We start from the raw sequence: 21,241 nt of genomic DNA on the forward strand, positions 1-21,241 counted from the left end.
CGTTGCCCTTCTTCAACCAAACACGTGATTGGGAATGAGAAAGCAAAAAAAAAGAACAGGGGTTTGTTTGAATGCATCGCGCACAGTTGTGTTGGGTGGGTCATCCTACCCACACAATCATAGTCGTTGATTAGCAATCTCTACGTCCGTCCTATCTCCATTCATGATCGTCAATTACATTCTATCGCATGTCAGTTCATTCTGTCGCATCGGCCGTGGCGGTGTGTCCTTCGTTGCTGTAACAGCTAAACTTGCTTGCCGTTACGAGAACGCATCAAAATGACATCAGCAGTATCATCGAAAGATATCGAGATTTTGCGTTATGAAGATCGTTACCAACTGCAATCGCTGGCAGTATTGCGCCAATCGTTCTTCCTACACGAATCGGTGTGCATCGGATCGGAAGTGAACGTTACGCCACAAGCACAGGATGACCTTGAGCAGCTCTGTGCGGAAGTTCTAGCCGGTGGCGTAACGATGATCGCACGTCACACTCCTACGGACAAGATCCTGGGTGTTGCCTTCAATATACTGCAGGTTATTGCTACCCTTGTCTGCTTGTGTGCATTCTTTTGCATTTAGTAACGCTGTTGATGTTATTTTTTTGCAGACACCCAAGCATCAGGAAGGTGTCAGCTACTTTGAGCAGTTCCGGGACACCAAATGTACTACCGATAGTTCACGATCGGTACTCAACTACATGATCGCGATGGACGCGAAGGTGAACCTGTTCGAGCGGTACGGTGTGAGTTGCTTCATGGATATCATGTATCTTGCAACGCTTCCGACCTACTCCGGACATGGAATTGCAACGAGGCTTGTGGAACAATCCGTTCAGCTTGCTCGTGATTTGAAGAATGGGAGCATCGTGCTAGAATCGAACGACCAATCGCCGCCAGAACTCATTTTAGCCCTATTCTCGTCGAACATTTCGCAACGTGTCGGAGAGAAGGTGGGCTTTACATTCATCAAAGAAGTGCCTCACTCAGAGTTTATTTTTCGTGGTAAGTCGTTTGCCGATAGAATAGGACCCGAACATCCATCGTCTCAAATAGCTGTGATGGTGATATGATTCAGAATAGCCAAATACAATCGGTATGATATAAATAAATAAGTTAAAGCATTCTTGCATGCGGAAAAGTGAAGAAAAGGAGCAGCTTCTTGTGTTCTATTAGGCGCTAATTGAACGATTATCCACTCTCCAACCGCCTTTCAATCGCATTGTGTTGGATTGAAATGTTTCCATTCAAACCCTGAAATGTTTCATGAAACTTTCACATTCCGCTTGTCAAAGCAGCACAGCTGTCACAAATTTGCAACGGGGTGGGGATTGTTTTCCTGCCGTTCCTTTTCGGGAATTTATTCGTAAACATTGCACGGTGCACTCGACGGTACGATCACGGTATGTAGGTCGTCTCTTTAACACATTTAATTTCCTCTAATATTCCGCTTTTTGTGCTGCGTTTCGTTTCCATCGCACAGAACGTACGCAACACGCCGCGAGCATGCGCTGATGTTCCTGTGGCAACCTGTTTGGACCGTGGACGAGTTTGCAACAAGAAACCATCACCCAAAGCGCCATGGATTGTAGAGAGTAGAAAGCTGTAGTGTATCACGAATCTAGAAGAAGCGCTCGCGACAGCAAGCACCCATCCACACAACAATCCGTTCCGTTCGGAAACAATCACAGCACAACATCGAACTGCCAGCCTCCCTTACCCAACACTTGCCCCCCACAAAAACAATGCTACCTCCAGCAACAACCGAGCCGAAGATGATATTCCGCGTGTTTAGCTTTTTCTACTTCCTTTCCCGTCCACTGCTCAAGTGGTTCCTGCACCGGTTCACCAATCTGTGCGAGCTGCAGCGCATCTGCTACGGTTGCCCGCCGGGCGCAACGCGCACGAAAAAGGTCCAAATGTCGCTGGAGCTGTCCCGCCGGCTGCCGATCAAGAAGCTGCTCCACATCCTGAACGAGCTGGTCGCCAACGATGTGGAGGACACGTTTCTGCGGCGCGAAATCCAAACGCGCGCCGTCGGGACGGTGCTGCAGGTGAAGAAGATCAACCCGAAGGTGCACATCGACTTTCCGCGCTCGTTCGGCACGTGCGCGGAGCGGATATGGGGCTACAAGCGGCTGTACTTTATGGTGGAGAAGCTGCGCGCCACCCAGTACGACAGCGAGGAGCCGGAGCACGAGGCCAAGCTGATGATGCTGTGGAAGTTGCTGGTGGGCGATGAGATGCAGCTAACCGGCCGCATCACCGACCAGTGGCAGCACATTGGCTTTCAGGTGGGTACTTACCGTGTGCGGGAGCGAAGCTGAACTCTCCAATTAAATGGCCTTCGATTTTAGGGAGACGATCCTTCGACCGACTTTCGTGGCATGGGTGTGCTCGGACTGGACAATCTACTCTTTCTCGCACAAAACTACAACGGCACCGCCCGCCACCTGCTGTCCCACTCGCACCATCCAAAGCACGGGTACTTTTTCGCGATCGTCGGTATCAATCTTACCTCGATGGCGTACCACCTGCTAAAGGCCGGTTCTGCCCGCACACACTTTTACAACCATCCGCAGCAGCACCTGACGGTGGACACGTTCCACCAGTTCTACTGCTATCTGTTCTACGAGTTCGACCGGTACTGGGTCGAGTGTAAGCCAAAGAACATTATGGACTTTAACCACATCCAGCGACGGTTCGAGGAGAACATTGTGAAGCTGCTTGCCAACGATGGGTGCTACTTTAAGATGAACCTTTCGGTAGAGGACGTTTAACGTCGTCTCCTCCTTGTCTCTATACACAATCACACAATAACACAAACACAAACACACACACACCCATTTTCCCGTATTCCGCTTCCGCGCAATTGAAATGCCTCTTTACCTTTTCCCCCGGGGTTACCCGGTATCACAGTGCTATTATTAGTGTAATTTTTTTCCGGGGTCCTCTTACACGGTTTGTTGTGTGGTAGTATTAGTTTTGTTTTTTTTTATGGTTTTCCTCAATTGTGATACACAAGTGTTTGCGCACAACACACACACACACAATATAGACACCCATGCATACGGACACGCAAACGCTAACCAGCTGACGACAAAGTAGGCGAAGAAGAAGAAATTGGTAAAGAATTGTGGAGTAATGAGAAGAAACACATACAGACACACACACACATACACCGCAAGTGCAATCTAGTGAGAGAATAAAGTAAAGCTTTTTTAGAATTAATAAATATAACAAAAATACTGTTCCTAAAACGGCATAAAGAAAGAAATGATACAGATAAGAGGTAATAAGAACTCCACAACACACGCACCTGTAATTAGGAATATTATTCCCACGGGAAACACTGGGCAGCTGAATTTGTCAAATATTTATTAAATCGATTACTTTTACATAATGTCATTTTGTTCAATTCTTCCCGTCCTTCCCACCTTCCAGATCGATCGGTTGCCGTTCTTCACCTTTTGTAATGTCCTCTCTGCAGACCGCTTTTTCTGTGCCACTACTTTCACGGTTTCCCACTTTCTTTAAGCTTTACAGCACCTACCGGGACGAAAGCCGCTGGAGCAAACTCTACTGATTGGATTACTCTGCATTGTGTTAAGAGGTTTTATTTCGCTCAGTAGGCGTGGGAATCATCTTTCTCCCTCTTTCACACCTCACTGTTTGTTTCCTACGTGCGTCCTCGCCGACTACTGTGTACTCTATTGTATTGTTTATGAGATTTGGTTTTAAATATCGTAGCTTAAACTTGCAGGTCTCGAAATTTATTTCTTTGTGTGTATGTGTGTTAGTGTGTGTCTCGTTACTCGCATTGCTGATGCATGCTCTCCTACTACACCACCACCGTACACACATTTGTTTGGCCCTCTCTAATTAGCCGCGAAATAGACTTCGCAAGTGAATGGGTTGGAGAAGGAGTGGTAGAAGAGGGAGGACATACACTTCACTTCGCTCACAAAAATCATACAAAAATATTGGACCAGAAATCTGGAGAAGGTAGAAAGTTGTACCTAAACATACCACACACACACTGATCGTAATAATACACCATTCGAAAAACAAAACCAAACAAAAAATGCTACAAAACGACAATAGTAACTAGTGAAATGGATCAAAAAACGACTGCTGCTTCGCACGTGTCACCGTTGCGCCATTTTGCTGTTTTTTCTCTACATTGTCTACATTCCTTTTTAGAGAGCGTTTTTTTTAAATATTTGCTGCCGTGTTGAGTGTACCTGAGTGTTTACTTTGCCCCATCGTGCGTCCTTGCGTCCTTGTAAATGTCGTGCGCTTACTCCCAAAAACAACAGGGACGACCACACCAAAGCATTGCATTGCAACTAAACCCAAAAACTAAATGCCCCCCCCCCCTCGCACAAAATAGATACAGAAATAGCAACACCATCCGCTCAAACTTAGGCAATATGTTTCAATATGTCTTGCGTTTTAAAATTCGTTCGTTAATATACCCTATTACAACAAGCCTTCCTCTAACCGCTTGCACGCTACTGCAAACGGGGTCGCGCGTAAAAGTAATTTCCTCTATCTGCAAATACAACACGCCTACCTTGATGCGGGGTGAGATTCTTCACCGTGTGCGATCCTTGTGTTAATAATTCTTTATAGGTGTATATGTACAGCATGGTTTAAATATTGTGCATTTCCATCCCCTCTGTTTTTGTTCAGTAAAACCGATCCCTACGGACTACAGATAGCAGCAGGGCTGTAGATATAGATAGATTGTTAGAGAGCACAGAGACAGAGAGTGGAAACAGGACGCTAAGGTTTCGTCCTCGACCTATCCGAACTCTATAGAAGGAGATAGAAATATAATCCTGTTTGTGGTTTTACGCCATTTAACCCTACCCAGCAACAGTGTGGTAGTGGTGTAACACTCTTAAATCCCAACAAGCGATCAACTCTCATCATCATCATCATCATCCGTCTCATCATCGCCATCATTATCGTACTCATCATCCTCTTCATCGCCATCGTCCCCGTCATCTTCGTCATCGTCACTACTGCTGCTGCTGCTGTTGCTGCTCGAGCTCCCAACCATCGCCGCACCACTGCTCCGGTACTGTGTAAGGGATGAAGACGACGAACCTGCCAGGGCTGACGATCGTCCTTCACCTACACCACCACCACCACTACGACAGCCCAGTATAAAATCGATGGAAAAATCTTTGTACTTTGCACCAGTCGCACGTCGCCAGGCCGGGTTCGAGGCGGACAGTTTGCTGACCGCAGCAACACGGCCTGCTGCCGCCGCTGCCGTACCACCGATCCGCCGGCACTTCCCGTTCGTTTGTATGAATCGATCGATGAAGCTTACCACCTGCGCACACCGTCTTAGTGAGCTGGCGGCCGTTGGGAGTGACCGGTCATCATCCGGTCTACCACTACCACTGCCGGCTGAGAGGGTGGTGGTGGTGGTGGGGTGGTAGTAATAGCTGCTCCCCGACCGGCCATCGGCCCATCGATCGAGTTCAGCGATCCGTGGTGGTGTTGCAGCGGATGATGTGGATGGGTCGTCGGTCCGTGACCGCTTCCGGTTGGTGGCGGGGACGCTGAACGATGCTGCTGCAGATGGTTCCCGTGCATATACGGATGGGAGGCGTGCTGATGGAGATGGTGGTGGTGATGTTGAGGATGGTGGTGGGACTGCTGCTGCTGCTGCTGCTGTTGATGATGATGGTGATGGTTGCTGCTTACGGAGCGAGGAGGTACGTGTGCTGCTGCTGCTGCTGCTGCTGTGGGAGCGGTTCGGATGGAGCTGGAGGTTACTGGAGCCACTCCCACCCGACTCACCAACACTTGAGGCGATGAGGGATGATTTGATTGTGACATAATGCTGCTGCTGCTGCTGCTCGATTGTTGCTGCTGTTGATGATGATGATGATGGTTCTGTTGCGAATGTCCTTGCGAAGACGGTGGCAGCGTGGCCGCTGTGCCGGTCACCGATGGGTGAAGATGTAAAGGAGCCTGCGTTGGAGGTAGTGGAGGAAGAGGAGGAAGAGAAGCTACAGGAGGCTGGTGGTGGTGGTGGTGCTGGTGCTGGTGGTGGGAGGGTTGGGAATGGGCATGATGATGCAAATGTTCCTGCTGATGGTGCTCGAGCAAGAGCGGAATCTAGGCGGTTGAAAACAAAATGGCTTTCATTAATGGCCGACGGGTGCCGGCGGCTAGCTTGGTTTGGCGCAGTGCTATTTCAGCTACTTCTAACATGGCTACTAACATCGTCTCGGCGTAATTGGTGTGTAGGCTGTACGTATTATAGAGAGAATTGGGGTTCAACAATCGAGGTGATCCCACACCGACGGAGAGGAAGCGTGTATCATTATTACGAGTCGTTGTACGGTGGTACGGTGGTACGGGTATAAGAGAGAAACACAACAACAACAACACTCACACATGGTGGTTTTACTACGTAAATAAAGATGGAACAATTCGGTTGGCGGATGAACGATGCGATGCCGTGGAGAAGATGGAGCGTAAACGATCGCGATGATGGTGACGACGATGGAGACGGATGGATGATGATGATGATGATTTGGTGATGATGAAGAGTATGAGTATGGAATATGATGATGATTATCCTCCCGGTTATCTTACAAAATGCATTTAAACACACAAAAATCGTAATTCAATTTTGAACACCAATCACAAACCATACACGCGAATTGCACCCGAAACGAGTCGTATTTCTTTTTTTTTTGCTGAAGACGTACCAATCCAACCAATTGGGAAGTAAAAACAAATAAGCACACGCACACAACACAAAAGGAATGATGATGGGAATGATAAATGGCGATTTGGTGGCGGCCGATTGAGTGAATAAATGAGGTTCGTTCGCGATCATTACTCTACCTGGTGTGCCGTGTTGTAGATCGTTTGTTGTTGTTCACGCGTCGCCTGATGATATGTTCCCGCTGGTGGACCGACGGTGGAACTGTTCAGCCCTGCGCCACCACCGATGGCCGGCGTCGGTCCGTTGCCGGTTGAAATGCTGTTGCTGTTGTTGCTGTTGCTGCTGCCGGTGCTACTGTTGCTACCAGTGGACGATACATTGGCTGGGCCGGAAGACGGTCGCAGTGTGCTCGAGCGACCTGTAGTACCGGTGGTGGAAGGGAGAACCGGCTCACCCGAACCAGTGCCCCCCGTTGTCTGCGCTTGGACCGTGCTGTTGTTCGCTGAGGACGAATTAGTGGAGGGCGCCCCCCGTGTGGTTCCACCACCGCCACCACCACCAGTTGCAGTAGTAGCTGATGGGAACGGTTGGCTTGAAGGAGAGTTGCGCCTTCAAGGTGTAGCGGGGAAGAAGAAACGGGACACAGAGAAAACATTGTAGAGTGGTGGTGGAGCCAAACAAGTTGGCACTTGCGTAGTCCATTTTTCGATTGTACGTGGGTATGTATGTACAGAGGATCAATTACCACCCCAGCCCCAGCGGTCAATGCAACACAGCTAATAATTGTATGTGTACAGGGACGAGTTCCGATACGGAACAAAAGGGTCTGATCGAATGTGAAACACCGTCTAAACCTACATCAACATAATAAATAGCACCAATTGCATAAAAGCACCAAAAATAAAACAACCACATGAAGCAGAGAGAAAGTAAACCCGTTTGAAACCCGTGGAACGAACTATGTACACAGCACAGGATAAGATGATGAGATAAGGTGGCGGGCAACAAAAAAAAAGATAAAAATTCGGTCAATGGATAGTACAGCTAACAACCAAAAACAAAATCGTGTGCAGGCGATGGAAGATGTGAATGCGCATGGTGGGTTTAAAATTTGTGTATATATTTTTTCGAATTGTTTTGTTGCACGCGGCGGGGGGTACGTTATCCAATCGCGGTTCATATTAACCCTTATAGAGCATCCAGATTTGTGTCTAGTATTTGCTTTCTACGTTAACTCTCTGACACTCGCGGGCCTACCATATCATCATATCGGCTACGCTAATCAGGCCTAACTGGATCGAGGGGATATAGGTGTGCTGATCGATCGCGTGGAGAAATTACCGGCAAGTAATGTGTTCACCCGTACGCAAACGCGCGCGCGCGCTCGCTTGGTGTTGTTGTGGTTTGCTGGAGGAGCTTTTATCAAAATTACTGCTTGAAATAGTTATTACTAGTGTGTCGTTTCATGTTGCCCTTTTCCTTTTTTTGCTACACTGCTCTCCAACTTAACGTACTAAAATCGAGGAAGAATGCTTCCCGCACATTTTCGCTAACACTATATCTTGTCTTCCATTCATTGTTTTACGTTTACACAGTTACCACATTTTACTAGCATTCTTTCACTACGACTGTAAATTGTAATGTAATCGGGGGATAAAACACGGATAAATAAAACCAGGTCGGGGAGGTCGGGGAGGTCGGGAAAGAACGGAAGGAACAACGCGCGTAACAAAAAGCGCGACACAAACGAACACAAAACACACACACAAAACAATGCGCGCTGTGGTGTTAACCATGAGTTGTTGTTAAATATTAATTGCCCTTCTACATTTACTACACTTGTGGTAAAATATTTACCAAATTACAATCGTTTTAATCACACCCACATACACACACACACACCCAAACACGCACACCCATACGAATGAACGCCGTTTGCAGAGAGAGAGAGAAAAAAACAATAATAAATAAAGATTCATATTCAGCTGAATACAACACAGATTCGGGCTGCTTGTTTGTTTGATTGTTTGAGCAAATTAATTTATAAATTAAAGTATACAATAATTCTACGACTTAGCTTACTTTCACTTTCACACCAAACGTACAACAGTACATAGAGTGTAACGTGTTTGTGTTTACTAAACACTCTTCTCTCTCTTCTTCGCGCCACACAGATACGATCATCTTGTTAAGCTACAGTACTGTGGCGCGCGTATGTGTGCATTCCGGCAGCAGTGTGTGTGTGTGTGTGTGTGGTGTAAGTGTGTACTTAAAAAGGACACGGCAGTGTCGCACGGAGGAAAGGGACACGATGAGTAATTAGTACATATCTATTAAAATCGCTTGCTCCTCACACAAACAGTCTCACACCACAATCCCATCAACGATGATGAGTTAGAAGTGTTTTGTATCGAAACGTCGAATATTTGCTACCTTACCAACTATGTATAATGCCTTTTTCAGCTGGCTCTTGCCTACATTCTAAATCATACGGTTTTGCTATCCCATATCTAGTCCGTTCCGATGCAATCGTGTGTCAGCACACGATCGCCCGATCGCTTTTCAACCTATGATCCTATTTATGTTTATGTATCGTTTTCAGCTTGCTTCCCTGCCTAACATGTCTGGTTTCTGCTAGGTGTAATTGCACATCAACATCGGTTTGCCGCGTTTGCCTTGGACAGTCTGCGTGTGTTTTTGGGAGGGGGGGGGATGGTGGTGCCGCCGATTAGACGTTCAAAAATTCACGTAGATTGTGTTGGGCTTTTCACTGGCAAGCGTACCGATTGAACAATTTGGAAACGGATCAGTGAACGAGAAGAAAGGAGAGAAACAGAAAAAAGAAAATACAAAAGAAAAGAAAGAAGAAAAAAAAACAGAAGAAAGAATAAATTATAGGAGACATAATTTTACAAAATATACACACATTATGCAGCAAATTTGAATGAACATAAGGAAGTAGCGAGTTTTTAGGGGTGGAAAGAGCTAATGAATGAATTGGATGGCAAGGTATGCACAATGAAAGGTGTTTGTTTAGATTACATCAACAAAAAAATACAATCGTATCTTAAAGGTACTGTGTGCTCTCCCTCAACATATGATGTCGTGCGCATATTACATTACAGCTGATAGAACGTTTGTGTTATTGCATCCCGGGCAATACGGTTGCGGGACGCGGCTTACCTTATCGATGCACTGTTTGTGGCCGGATGCGAGGAGTTCGTGTGTCGGAAATCGATACCATTCTCCTGCGGCAGACCACCAATACCGCCACCGGCCGCATTACTTCCCGCCCCCGACCCAAAGTGGCCGACCGGACCCTGCTGGCCGGGCTGCTGCTGCTGGTTCGGTCCGTGCTGCCCCCGGCTAGATCGGTTCGACACTGCCGACGCGTTGGTGATGACATTGGCATCGATTGGCCCATTGCCGTGGATGTTGTTGAATTGCCCTGTTTGCCGGATCGGAAAACACAGTATTTAGCTAGAGCTTAAAGTGGCTTAACATCACAACCAGGTCAGCATACCTGGCAGAGATCCGATACCAGCACCACCGACACCGGCGCCACCGGTCGCTGCCCCTCCGGCCCCCGGACCCGATCCGCCCGATCCTCCGATCATCCCAACACCGCCCAGCGCCGCAGTAGGGTTCAGCGGTATAGCCAAACGAGCATTGACCGCTAACAGATGATCTCTTCGTGCGACCAAATTGTTGACGTGCTCTTCCAGCCGAATGTTCTCGCTCCGCAGCTGATGGAGACAGGACAGCAGAGAGGCAACTGCAAGATGAAAGAAGAAGAAGAAAAAACATGTTAGTGGGGCGTGTGCGGGTCGATCGGTGCACGGTTTAGGGTAGCATTACTGTCGAAGTGTTGCGCTTGTTCCATAAGAAACTGAGATCCTTGTTCCCATTGCCGCTCCAGCAGCTGCTCCAAGCTTTGCGGAGTGTTCCCGTTCGCCGTCGCTGTAGCACCGCCCGTTAGCATCGAGCTTAACGAGTTACCGCCACCTCCCGCTCCAACAGGCATCGATTGGGAATTGTTTGTGCGATTCTGAAATAGTGAAATGAGTCCATTGTAACGACGACATGACATGCTTGCTCCTAACGTAAAAACCACGAAAGTGCCCCTACCTTTCCCGGGAATTGTGGTCCCATCAGTGTCGGCACCGCATCGATCGGACCGGGTACGTACGCGTGAGCCTCGATCTCCATGCTCAGCTGGTCGGACATTTTCTGCGCCACGCTACTGCTCGGATTCAGCTGATTACCCAACATATGGGTAGCCGACACGACCGAACCGCCGGCGGCCGCACTACTGCTGCCTCCGTTCTGAAACAGTTTGCCATCCTTGGCATCGGCGCTTCCACCGGCCACGATCGAAGCCGGTACAATCGACGGTCCACCGGTCTGTCCTGCTACCGATGTCGTTGGCACTGCCCCGGCACCACTGTTCACGGCCGCCGCATTCGAAGACATCTTACGGTTGCGTTTCGTTCCCCGACCGCTAACGATCGCTGTGCCGGCGGCACTGCCGCCCGCATCCGATCCGGGCGAGCTCGGGGGAGAATCCTTGACTTGCGGGGCCGCAATCACGCTGCCGCTACTGCCCATCATCGATGCGGTCGATACTGCAGACAACGGGTTCGTGGGCTGAGCCTCGTACGAGAACTTTAGCCCTCCTCCTCCACCACCGGAACTACCACCGTACGACGAGGAAGAGGCCGCTGTCATCGTCGAGCTCATGCTGTAGGGGACGACACCGCCGCTGGATACGATCATTTCCGGCGTTCTGGAAGTAGATGGCGATGGCGAAAGTTCAACGATTGATGGATGATGCGAAGCCCCCCGGTGCTTTTTGTTCGGATTGGCAGCCGCTGTTACGATGGTACCGCCGCTACTGCTGCTGCTGCTACTGTTAGATATATTATGGTTGCTTCCGGTGCTGTTGTTAGTATTACTGTTGCCGGCGGTGCCACTCAGGTTGCCGCTATTGCTACTGATGATGGTGGTGTTTTTACTGTTACTGTTGTTGCCACTATTGCTACTGCTGTTGCTGGTGGTGGTGATGTTTGTGGTGTTGGTAGTGGTGGTGGTAGTGATAGTGGAGGTGTTATTATTGCTACTAAGGTTGTTACTGTTGCTACTAATACTAATACTACTGTTGCCACTGCCCGAGAGCACACTGTGCGAACCAGAACCGCCTCCGTGATACTGTTGTTGTTGATGATGGTGGTGGTGCTGCTGCTGCTGGTGAAAGCTTTCCATGTTGCTACCGTTATTGGTGTTTTGGTGAGATTTGGTACTGGCGCTACTGTTGCTGCTAGCGTTTTGAGAGTAGCCGGAAATGATCCCACCACTAGTGTGGTGGTGGTGGTGCTGCTGATAGCTCTGTGATCCACCGTGACTGCCCGCCATTTCGATGACCGGATGTACACCGGCGGACGATGATCCGCCATCGTTCCTGGCAGCAGCAGAAGTGGAAGAATTGTTAGAGTGGGCAGTAGAGGAAGTAGAAGAGGAAGCAGACATTGAAGCGATTGAAGATGTGGCAACAGAAGCAGCGGCAGCAGCAGCAGCAGCAGTAGCCCCAGGCCCGGCAGGGGAAGCGACAGATGAAATGGTAGATGTTACATTCGAAGCGTTACTGTTAGCAATTGCACTAGATGAATGCTGCGACGAAGCAGAATGCGAACTGCCCGTGGAATAGTGAAGCGACGACGGTGCGGCAGAAGTACCACCGCCCGACGAAAGCTTGTCGCCCATCGCAGCGGAATGTTGCTGATGGTGCGAATGTTGGTGATGTTGATGATGCTGTTGGTGATGGTGCTGCTGCTGCTGCTGCGGCTGGTGGTGGTGATGGTGGTGAGAATGTTGCTGTTGTTGTTGCTGCTGCTGCTGGTGAGGTGTCAAATGTTGATGATGGTGGCTGTTCTGGGAGGAAGAGTTTCCCACGACCACCGACGCGGTGGCGGATCCGGTTCCTGCTGCCATCGAGAGCACGCTACCATTGTTGCTGGCATTGTTACCGCCGGCCGCGGGCGCATTACTACCACCGGACGACGATGGATTATACCGTGATGGTGAATGGTCATCGACATTACGATCCACGGCCGGTCCGTACGAGTAGGACTGCCCACTACCGCCACCACCGCCATGGGAAGAACGTCGTGAAGGTGATGGAGACGACCCACGGCGATGCGATCCACCGCTTGCTGAGGATTCTATCCCAATCGAAGGTGATCCTCGATCTGGTGGTAATTGGGACTGTTGTTGTTGTTGTTGCTGCTGCTGTTGCTGCTGTTGCTGCTGCTGTGAACGCTTTTTGGATGTACGAGTTTTTCCACCACCACCACCACCACCACTAGAAACACCACCACCGACGCCGGTGTTACCGGCACCACCGGTAGAGTTGTTTCCACCATTGCCACCACTACGTTCTCTCGAGTGTGATCTGCATGTGAGGAAGGTGAGATGGGGGGGATATTCCAGGGAAGAAGGTTTTGTGTTATAAAAACATATTAATGCCAGCACACATGACCACACCGAGGACAAAAAACAAAACGGACAAGTAACAACAATTACGTTAACGGGCTTAATGGTTGACGGAATTCTAATGAACAATGTAAGTATCGATTTGTGATGGGAGCGGTTCTTCTGAGCAGGTTAAGCCATTTCAAGGATACTGGACCTCTTAAAAACTAGCATCTCAAAAATAAAAGAATAGAAGAGGCTATTTGCATCTCTCAAGCTACTCGTTATTTGTTCCATCTTACAAATGATACACCGATCATGCCAAATAATAAAGAATACAGAACGAGACCGCAACTTCTAGAGATTTAGGAGGTATATCAATCGCTTTGGTGTGTTTTGGCAGTGTTATTGTGCTGAACGAACCACTCGTGCATCCGAAAACACTTCGAAATCACCATATCCACATAACGCTACAAACTTAAGCTAAATCAACGACGATAAGGAAAAGTCTAGTGCTGCAACAGAATAAAATGAAAACACATAACATCATATTTTCGAAACAAAAAAACCCACAAAAAGCTTCAGTACCATCGTAACAACGACCCGCGGTTACCTAGTTTAAAGTGAACATAGTAGAAATGCAAAATAATAATAAAAAAGGCACACAACAAAATGCAAATCCTTTCTGCTTCTCGGGGACGCATTTTTGTTGACGCGCGATAAATGTCCCGTTTGAAGCAGAAAGCACCCGATGTTCTTCACCCGGGTAAAAGGCGCCATAACAAATGCTAACTACCAACCAACGGAAGCGTTTGCAACAGTGAGAAAAAAGAAAGTGTCCTCACCCGTACCTGGACCGCCGGCCGGTGGACGCTTCCTCCTCCTGCAGGGCCGCTATCCGTGCGTTCGTCGTAGGCGCTTGTTTTTCGTAGCCAAACTTTAATCCTCCGCCGCCGCCGCCGCTGCTGCTGCTATTGTCACCCGCGTGCAGTGTCGACGGTGAGGAGGTGCGTTGGATCGTACTCATCGGCACGGGCGACACACTTTGCAGCACCGTAGCGCCGCCACCGCCCGCAGGCGAAAGCAGATCCGGCTGCTGTGACTGGCTGTGGTGCAGGGAGGTTATTACGTTGGCACCACCGGTCGTCACGCCGGCCGGGGACGAGCGCATAGACGGTGACTGCCGTTCGAGATGATGGTGACCGATCGAAGGGCCGACTGTGGACGACGAGGAGGAACCGGCAGTGGAGGAGGACGACGAAGACGACTGAATGATGTTCTGAGCCGTCGATTGCTGCTGGATCACGGGACTAGAGCGGTTCGTGCTGGCATTCTACATTAGAGGAGGATCAGAATGAAGGGAGAGAGAGAGAAAACGAAAGCACGTAAGTAATGTTCGATAAACCGTTGACAATAATTTTACCCTCCCACCGTTAGATACAATTCCTTTCGAGCAATCCAATCCTTCCTTCGCAAGATCACACAATCCCACACCCACCCCCATCCACCTGCGGTTCGAGTTACTGGCACTTACCATCAACTGATCACCTGCCCGGTGTGAAATCTGTTGGTACAAGTTGCTATTGCCACCACTGTTACTATTGCTGTTGTTGTTGTTGTTATTGATGTGGCTGCCGCCGCCGCCGCCACCTCGATCGCTACCTTGGTGATGTCCTGGTGAGACAATGTTCGGTGTACTGTTGCTATTGCTACTAGCGCTATGATTAACGTTGCTACTGCTGCTGCTGCTGCTGCTGCTACTGCCGGTATGGCTGCTACTGTTACTATTGTTACTAGCGGGTAGATTAACTCCAGGTACGGTAGCCGTCGACAGCGGTACCGACACCACCAGGCTCGGTGTGTGCTGCGACGACGCTGGCTGCTGAGGCGAGTGAGGCGTTGGCTGCGAAAAAAAAATGACCGAGATTGGACCGGGAAACATGAGTGCCAGGAACCAGGTAAGAGGAAAACTCCCCGTCTCTTCCCACCCTGTACTCTGTCCAGCCGTCCGTGCGTGCTACAAAGGCGGAGGCGGATGCTTTCGGCCCGGGCAAAGCTCAACAGATGCGCGTTGGCCACACGGTACCAAACGGTGAGCGCGCTGAAAGGAACTTTCCCCCCTGAAACGGCATTTCAACGGCATGTTTACGACCAAGCACACCCGAATGGTACCGTGTGCTGAGGAAGGGTACCCCGTCGCACCGGTAAAACACAAGGACAGGTATTGCTCGACAATGATTGCTCGCAAGAAGGATACTGTGCGCTTCTCGGGTGTGTGTGTGTGTAGGTGGACGGATTGGACAGTGATTTGTAACAGTGATTGTGGTCACAACAGTGGTGGTGTTTTTGTGTGCGTGTTCGGGAGAAAGGATCGCCGGTAGAGAATTGCTATCCCACCACTACTTGCTTACCTGATGATGGTGGTGTTGCTGCTGTTGCTGATGCTTGCCGGAGGAGGAGGACGCTGAAGACGACGAAGCGGATGAGATGATGCTCGATGTGTGCGCCGACTGGATGAGGTTGGGTGTGACATTTTGGAGGTTCGGTTCCGGCGCTGGCAACGCCGTTGCCGGATGGGGCAGCGGGGAGCTGGTTTCGGTTTTCGCCTGTAAGCAAACGCCAGAGCACAACGTTCCGGTTAGACAGCGTCGCAGCACGTACTCGCCGTCGAAGCGCAGTTTAAGCCAAACACGAACATCGTCGCCACTTTCGCGGCTGCTGCGCTCCTTATGTTTTTTCTTCTTTTCGCGACGTTCTTTCTTGTGGCTTTTGTGCTTGTGTGGCATCGCGTTCACGGGTAGCGCAACTAAATCACTCGCCACAGGGCGCCAACGGATTAGCTTTACAAGCTGTCACAGGCGTGTCACTTTCGAAAGCACTTGGTGCTGTATTTCGTGTATCACTATTTCACCTAGCATGGCACGGCATAGCATCTCCGTAAATCGGACAGACACTACGTATGCTCTAAATTAACGGTTCATAACGAGCAAACGAACTTTTATCGTGGTGCGCATGCCGCAACGGCAGAAGCTTTACGCGAAATGAGGAGCAGTTGTGCTGCGCGAGAAGGCATCGTGCCGAATAATGAAAGGCAGCGTTGCAGCCGGCTCTACCCAGGGGCCGAGAGATTGAGCATTGAATCATATATACCACCACCATACACGGCACGGTACGGTACGGCCGTCGTGTATGTAAAGGAATCTCGTTTTTATAGACGCTAACAAAACACACATCTGTACCTACCGGTGTCCCCCTAGGACGTTCACCGAGAGCGGCCCGCTATAAACGTTGAACCCTGTGCGCATACGAGCTCGCTGAGCAAACACCGCACACCAAGACACAGCTTTTCTTCCCCCTTTTGAATAAAACCGTAAAAAAGGGCCGGCGCGCTCGGTCGATCCCTTCCCTGTGTTGTGTGTGCTCCTTTGCTCCTTTTGTCCTACCTTTCGACCGCTAGTCATGCTCTCGTCGTATTACGTCGCAAGCGTTCCTTCCCTTCTGCGATTATCCTATCAATGCGGAATGATCGTACCGGGGCGGCGTACGTGCGGATAGGCACAGCAGCGACGGTATGCGGATATGCGAATAGCAATAACAATAAAAAAAGGTGTGTATGTGAGTCCCTCCGGTATGGAGGACGATTTGCAAAAGGAGGACGATATGCTTTCTACCCTTACCACTACATACGCGCGGTTTTACCACCTTTCTTCTTCTGCTTTCCGAGTCCCTTCCCTACAGCGTTCACACTCTATACGCAAAGCTGTGTTTGTGTGACATTGAATATCCTTGGGAAAAAAAAACTTCACCAAGGACGAGAGAAACATTGCACGCACACAAGCAAACGTCCTCTTTTCCGGGTAGCAACTTATGTGTTTTTTTTTTTTAATTCCTACCCGCTTTGTTGATATTTGTTTAAAGCGACCGTGCGCCACTCACCTTCTTCACACTCTTCTCGTGTGATGCGATCGACGACGGATCAATGTGATCGTTTTTACTCAGCGACAATGGCACCAGCGATACGGCAACGTCCCTTATCAGGTCACTGGATGAAGGAACAACAGGATATCATCAATTAAATGCTGTACATGGGTGTAATGTATCGTACTGTACTTGAAATGCTTACCGATTAGCATCCAGCATCTCGCTACTGCTGACCGACGATGTTGGTGTCGAGCGTGCATCGGCCTTTCGCTTCTTGCCGCCGCTACTGCTACTACTACTACTCCCGGTGGACGATCCACCTGTGGGGCCGGTGCTGCCACCGTACGAACCGCCCGAGCCACCACTGCCCGCTCCCGAACCTCCCATCGCCAGCTTGCCGCTCTCGATCACGGACGTGGAACCAGCGTTCCCGCTACCCGAGCCGGCATGATTGTACACCGACTCCGAATTGACGACGATCGTTTCGGTGAAGTTGCTCGAGGTGCTCATTTTTGCAATCGCTTCCTTGGACAGTGGTTCCTTCCCGCTGCCACCGGTGTGGTCCTGCGGTGGCTTAATGATGAGCGTCGTCGGAATCGCTGCCGGGGAGAGGGAAGCCGCCCGTCCCGATCCGACGCCGCTATTCGTTGACAGAGGGCCACCACCTTGACTGCTGCTACCACCACCGCCACTTCCTTTGTCGGGCTTATCAGAATGATGTTTGCTGGAGGAGTTGCTGCTGCTGCCGCTGCTGCTGCTGGAGCTACCTCCGGGTCCACTGCCGCCACCGCCTGCGGTCGACGAGTAGCCACTTTGCGATGAAGATTGCGAGGACGCATTCGCACCCAGCGCACCCATCGACCCGGAAGAAGAACCGGCCGTCCCACCCATGTCGACATCCTTCGATTGGTTGGAGCTGCCACCGGCAGAACTGCTTGTACTTGTACTATTGTTAAAATTGCTTCCACTTCCTCCGCTCGTGCTGCTACTGCTCGACGATTTCGATGATTTCGAGCTTTTGTCGCGCTGTTTTGCAAAATGAAACGAAATGGGTTTAGTTTGTAAAACTAAAGACTTAATCCAAAAAAGGGCCACGGGTCCTTATTCCACCGAGACACTTACGTTTTTACTATATTTATCCTTTTCCTTCGAACTGCTGCCCGAACTACCACCACCACCACCAGTTCCTCCGGACGAGCCGGAACTGGTCTTGCTGGAACCACTGCCGCCCACACTTCCGGCGATGCCCGAGCCACCGATTCCACTGCCACCACTGTTGCTCACACTACCGCTGCCTCCGCTACCGGACATGCTTGAAACGCCCGACGAAGAGGACGAAGACGATGAGGTGGACATGGAGGAGTTGCCGGACATACCACTGGCCCCACTGCCCCCGGAACCACCGCCCCCGCCGGACGCCAGCACCGAGGACGAGGAGGACGACGAAAGCGATGCGCCGGAGCCCGATCCGCTCGAACTTTTCGACGCACTCGAGGACTTGCGCTGCTTGGAGGAGGAGGACGATGACGAGGAAGAGGTAGACGATGAGCCGCCGACGCTCGGTTCGCCCGACAACCGGCTGCTGGACTTGAGCCCACTGCTCGAGCTGCTGCTGCCACCGGCCCCACTGCCACCCCCACCACCACCGCCACCACCTCCACCGGTTCCACCTGATCCGGCCGCACTGCTGCTGGAGTGTTGCTGGGGTGGGGGCGGTTCCATTTCCTTCTCCGGCGACGACGGACCATCGCTCGAGTTGGCCTCGTGGCTGATGGGCTTGTAGGGTGGGATCGTTTTCACATTGCCTCCCTTTTTCTGCAACAGAACCAGAGGCAAAAGATTCGTCAGTGCGGGTACGTAAGAAGCAGTAGAAGAATAGTTCGGTGCACACTTACCAGTTTGCTGTAGTGGTGCTGGCAGTAGCCGCAGTACTTTACATTGTCCAGATAGTTGCCAGCTTCTTCACACAGCAGGCCGAGCTGCTGGGCGCAGGTGACGTGAAACTGTTGCTTGCAGCCCGATTTGTTGCACTGCATGCAGGCTCCTACGTTCGCACGGGACCCCTTGCCCATATCCTGACAGATGTAGCATGCTGTGGAATGACAAACGTCGATCAGCTGAGCCAAAATCCCCCGGGGCCAAAAACGTCTCCTTCTACCGGCCTACTTACTCTTGTTGTATCGCTCCTGCGGGATCAGCTGCAGGATGATCGGCTCCATCGTCGTCACGTTCCCGAAACGCACCTCGGGAATGTACAGGGCGCAGACGACATGCGCCCATCCCTGGTTGTCCGTCCGCTTGAGCGCCCCATCGCGGGACGGGCACAGCTCGCAGCGCACCCGAGCCGGACGCTCCTGACTCTCACACTTCCGACAGTACCAAGGACCACTCGGCACGGTCACGATTCCGTAGCACGCCTGGTGCACGGCCACGGCACAGCTTTGACCATCGCAGTACACTAGCGGATTTTCCGACCAGCCGCGATCGTCTGAACAGACACAACATCCACCGACCATCTCCTTCATTCTGGTCCGTGGATTAAAGTAGACCCTTTTCCCATCCACTGAAATCGTATCAGTGCGCGCTGTTGGTGAGCCCACCACCGCCACCACCAGACCAGAGCTAGCACAGCACGCTACGCACGGATACGATTCGAAGATGGTGCTTTTAGTTCCGGTACGGCCACAAAATGCAATCCAGTAAGCACTGCCAATCCTACAGGATACTCAGTTCACTCACTCACACTAACACGCACGCACGCACACAAGAACACGGGTTTATCGCGAGTTTATGTAAGTGTTTTTTCTTCACACTAAACGATATATTTCACGCACTAAACACTTTTCGTTCAAGAGTTTTTTTTTGTTTGTTTGTATGCATGGATCGTCTCTGTGCCAGATTCGCTGGCATGGCTACGGAAAGCGCCTTTCTTGCACCTTTGCATTGCGCCAACCACGCTCTCCGGTGGGATGCACGAACGCGCACGCATTTACGCACGCAATCCAGCGACGCCTATGACGTTGCCCACCTCTACGAGCCTCCACGCAGCGATCCGGGGCACGGCGTGGTAATGCATATTTCTTTTCTCATCACGGCAGCAGCAGCAGCATCATCCTAACCACTGGAGCGGGCTTTCGCCTGCAGCGCAGCACACGAATGGTGGTGCATCGTTTTCCATGCTAGGTGGGAGATGTGTGTGTGTGTGTGTGTGTTTGTGTATGCGTGTGTCTAGAACGGCGAATGGGGCGCGATTGTATGTTTGTGTGCCACTTCTTGTGCGCTTCAATCCCCCCTGTCTTATTCACACCCCCGCACAACACCTCACACAGCAGCTTTGGAGAGGGGAAGGAGGGGCTGGTGGGGGCGGGAGATGAGGTACATAAACACAGGCGACACACTCTCTAGCGTGGCAGGGAGGCGACACAACGTGACTGGCCGTGATGGCAGGACCGGAACGGCGAATTTGATGATTCTTGTAATTTTCTTCCCCACCTCCTTTCGCACAAAAACACACACACCTGCAGCTAGGCGCGGGTCGTTTTCCTGCGACTTTTCTCCCTCGCACAAAACCCACAAACTACTCTGCTCGCGAGGGGCGGAAAGGGGGTGGCTTTGGCGTTTCCAGGGCGACACGTTGTAGGACGCGTTAGAACGGCCGTAAACGCGTTAAATTCCTTCCCGAGCACGGTTGGCGCGTTGTGCTGATGTAGAATCGGTCAGCAAATCGTGCCAAAGCTAGCTTGAAACACACTTTTCGACAACAGCTTCCTTACTGTTGTGCAAAATAACAATCACACAAGATTCTCCATTTTATTTCTCCGCTTGACAATGCTGACCAGTGCTGCCAGTGGGTGTAATCAATTCGCTGTCATTTGCTGCCGTTTGACGGCTGGACGCACAGTGGAAGTGCCATGTGTCATTTAGCGAGATTGTCACAGAGCACCCTCAAAAACACACCAACGGAATGGAGAATTTTGTTCTGTTGCTCTGTAGCAATGGTTTGCAAACCGATACATCTGATTAAATAATTGATTACAAAATTAGTAAAATATATTCAAAATACTCTGCAGTGTTTTTAGACGAAAGTTCCAAGTAACCGCGATGCAAAGATTTCACTGCAGTGTGCGGTTCAGCAGAGATCAATCCATCTTTT

At 50.5% G+C, this 21,241-nt stretch overlaps 3 protein-coding genes across 20 annotated transcripts; 2 read left to right on the top strand and 1 right to left on the bottom strand.

Moving 5' to 3' along the window:
• Positions 1 to 136: 136 nt before the first annotated feature.
• On the top strand, positions 137 to 1,141 carry LOC11176018 (uncharacterized). Its single transcript, XM_061647538.1, has 2 exons — positions 137 to 537; positions 611 to 1,141. Exons 1-2 carry the CDS (start codon positions 280 to 282, stop codon positions 1,070 to 1,072), a joined length of 720 nt encoding a protein of 239 aa, XP_061503522.1. The 5' UTR covers positions 137 to 279; the 3' UTR covers positions 1,073 to 1,141.
• A 137-nt stretch (positions 1,142 to 1,278) lies between these two features.
• On the top strand, positions 1,279 to 3,245 carry LOC1281724 (ELMO domain-containing protein 2). Its single transcript, XM_321676.6, has 3 exons — positions 1,279 to 1,402; positions 1,483 to 2,293; positions 2,357 to 3,245. Exons 2-3 carry the CDS (start codon positions 1,745 to 1,747, stop codon positions 2,777 to 2,779), a joined length of 972 nt encoding a protein of 323 aa, XP_321676.3. The 5' UTR covers positions 1,279 to 1,402; positions 1,483 to 1,744; the 3' UTR covers positions 2,780 to 3,245.
• Positions 3,246 to 3,360: 115 nt separating this feature from the next.
• On the bottom strand, positions 3,361 to 20,953 carry LOC1281722 (protein AF-10). 18 transcript variants are annotated; one of them, XM_061647513.1, is made up of 15 exons: positions 19,259 to 20,953; positions 18,984 to 19,180; positions 18,211 to 18,903; positions 17,291 to 18,114; positions 17,104 to 17,209; positions 15,579 to 15,773; positions 14,702 to 15,070; positions 14,019 to 14,500; positions 10,828 to 11,485; positions 10,558 to 10,747; positions 10,223 to 10,474; positions 9,883 to 10,147; positions 6,879 to 7,308; positions 6,247 to 6,273; positions 3,361 to 6,140 (listed from the first exon to the last, which is right to left on the bottom strand). In XM_061647513.1, the coding sequence occupies exons 1-15, from the start codon at positions 19,611 to 19,613 to the stop codon at positions 5,361 to 5,363; spliced, it is 5,823 nt and encodes a 1,940-aa protein (XP_061503497.1). In that variant the 5' UTR covers positions 19,614 to 20,953; the 3' UTR covers positions 3,361 to 5,360. The 18 variants fall into 18 exon arrangements, with proteins under 18 accessions (XP_061503497.1, XP_061503494.1, XP_061503485.1 ...); XM_061647510.1 differs by having other exon boundaries at positions 10,828 to 12,157; XM_061647501.1 differs by having other exon boundaries at positions 10,828 to 13,147.
• Between the last annotated feature and the right edge of the window lie 288 nt (positions 20,954 to 21,241).

Source organism: Anopheles gambiae, chromosome 2, assembly GCF_943734735.2.
Source record: "Anopheles gambiae chromosome 2, idAnoGambNW_F1_1, whole genome shotgun sequence".
In the NCBI taxonomy this organism is placed as follows: Eukaryota; Metazoa; Arthropoda; class Insecta; order Diptera; family Culicidae; genus Anopheles; species Anopheles gambiae.

Bases quoted from the DNA above. Each gene is read 5' to 3' on its own strand.
- LOC1281722 (XM_061647500.1), bottom strand. From the start codon at position 19,613: ATGAAGGAGATGGTCGGTGGATGTTGTGTCTGTTCAGACGATCGCGGC. The intron at 18,115-18,210 runs GTAAGTGTCTCG...TTTGCAAAACAG, and splicing joins AGGATAAATATAGTAAAAAC to CGCGACAAAAGCTCGAAATC. The intron at 6,274-6,878 runs GTAGAGTAATGA...TAATACGTACAG, and splicing joins TCTACAACACGGCACACCAG to CCTACACACCAATTACGCCG.
- LOC1281724 (XM_321676.6), top strand. From the start codon at position 1,745: ATGCTACCTCCAGCAACAACCGAGCCGAAGATGATATTCCGCGTGTTT. The intron at 2,294-2,356 runs GTGGGTACTTAC...CTTCGATTTTAG, and splicing joins GGCAGCACATTGGCTTTCAG to GGAGACGATCCTTCGACCGA.
- LOC11176018 (XM_061647538.1), top strand. From the start codon at position 280: ATGACATCAGCAGTATCATCGAAAGATATCGAGATTTTGCGTTATGAA. The intron at 538-610 runs GTTATTGCTACC...ATTTTTTTGCAG, and splicing joins TTGCCTTCAATATACTGCAG to ACACCCAAGCATCAGGAAGG.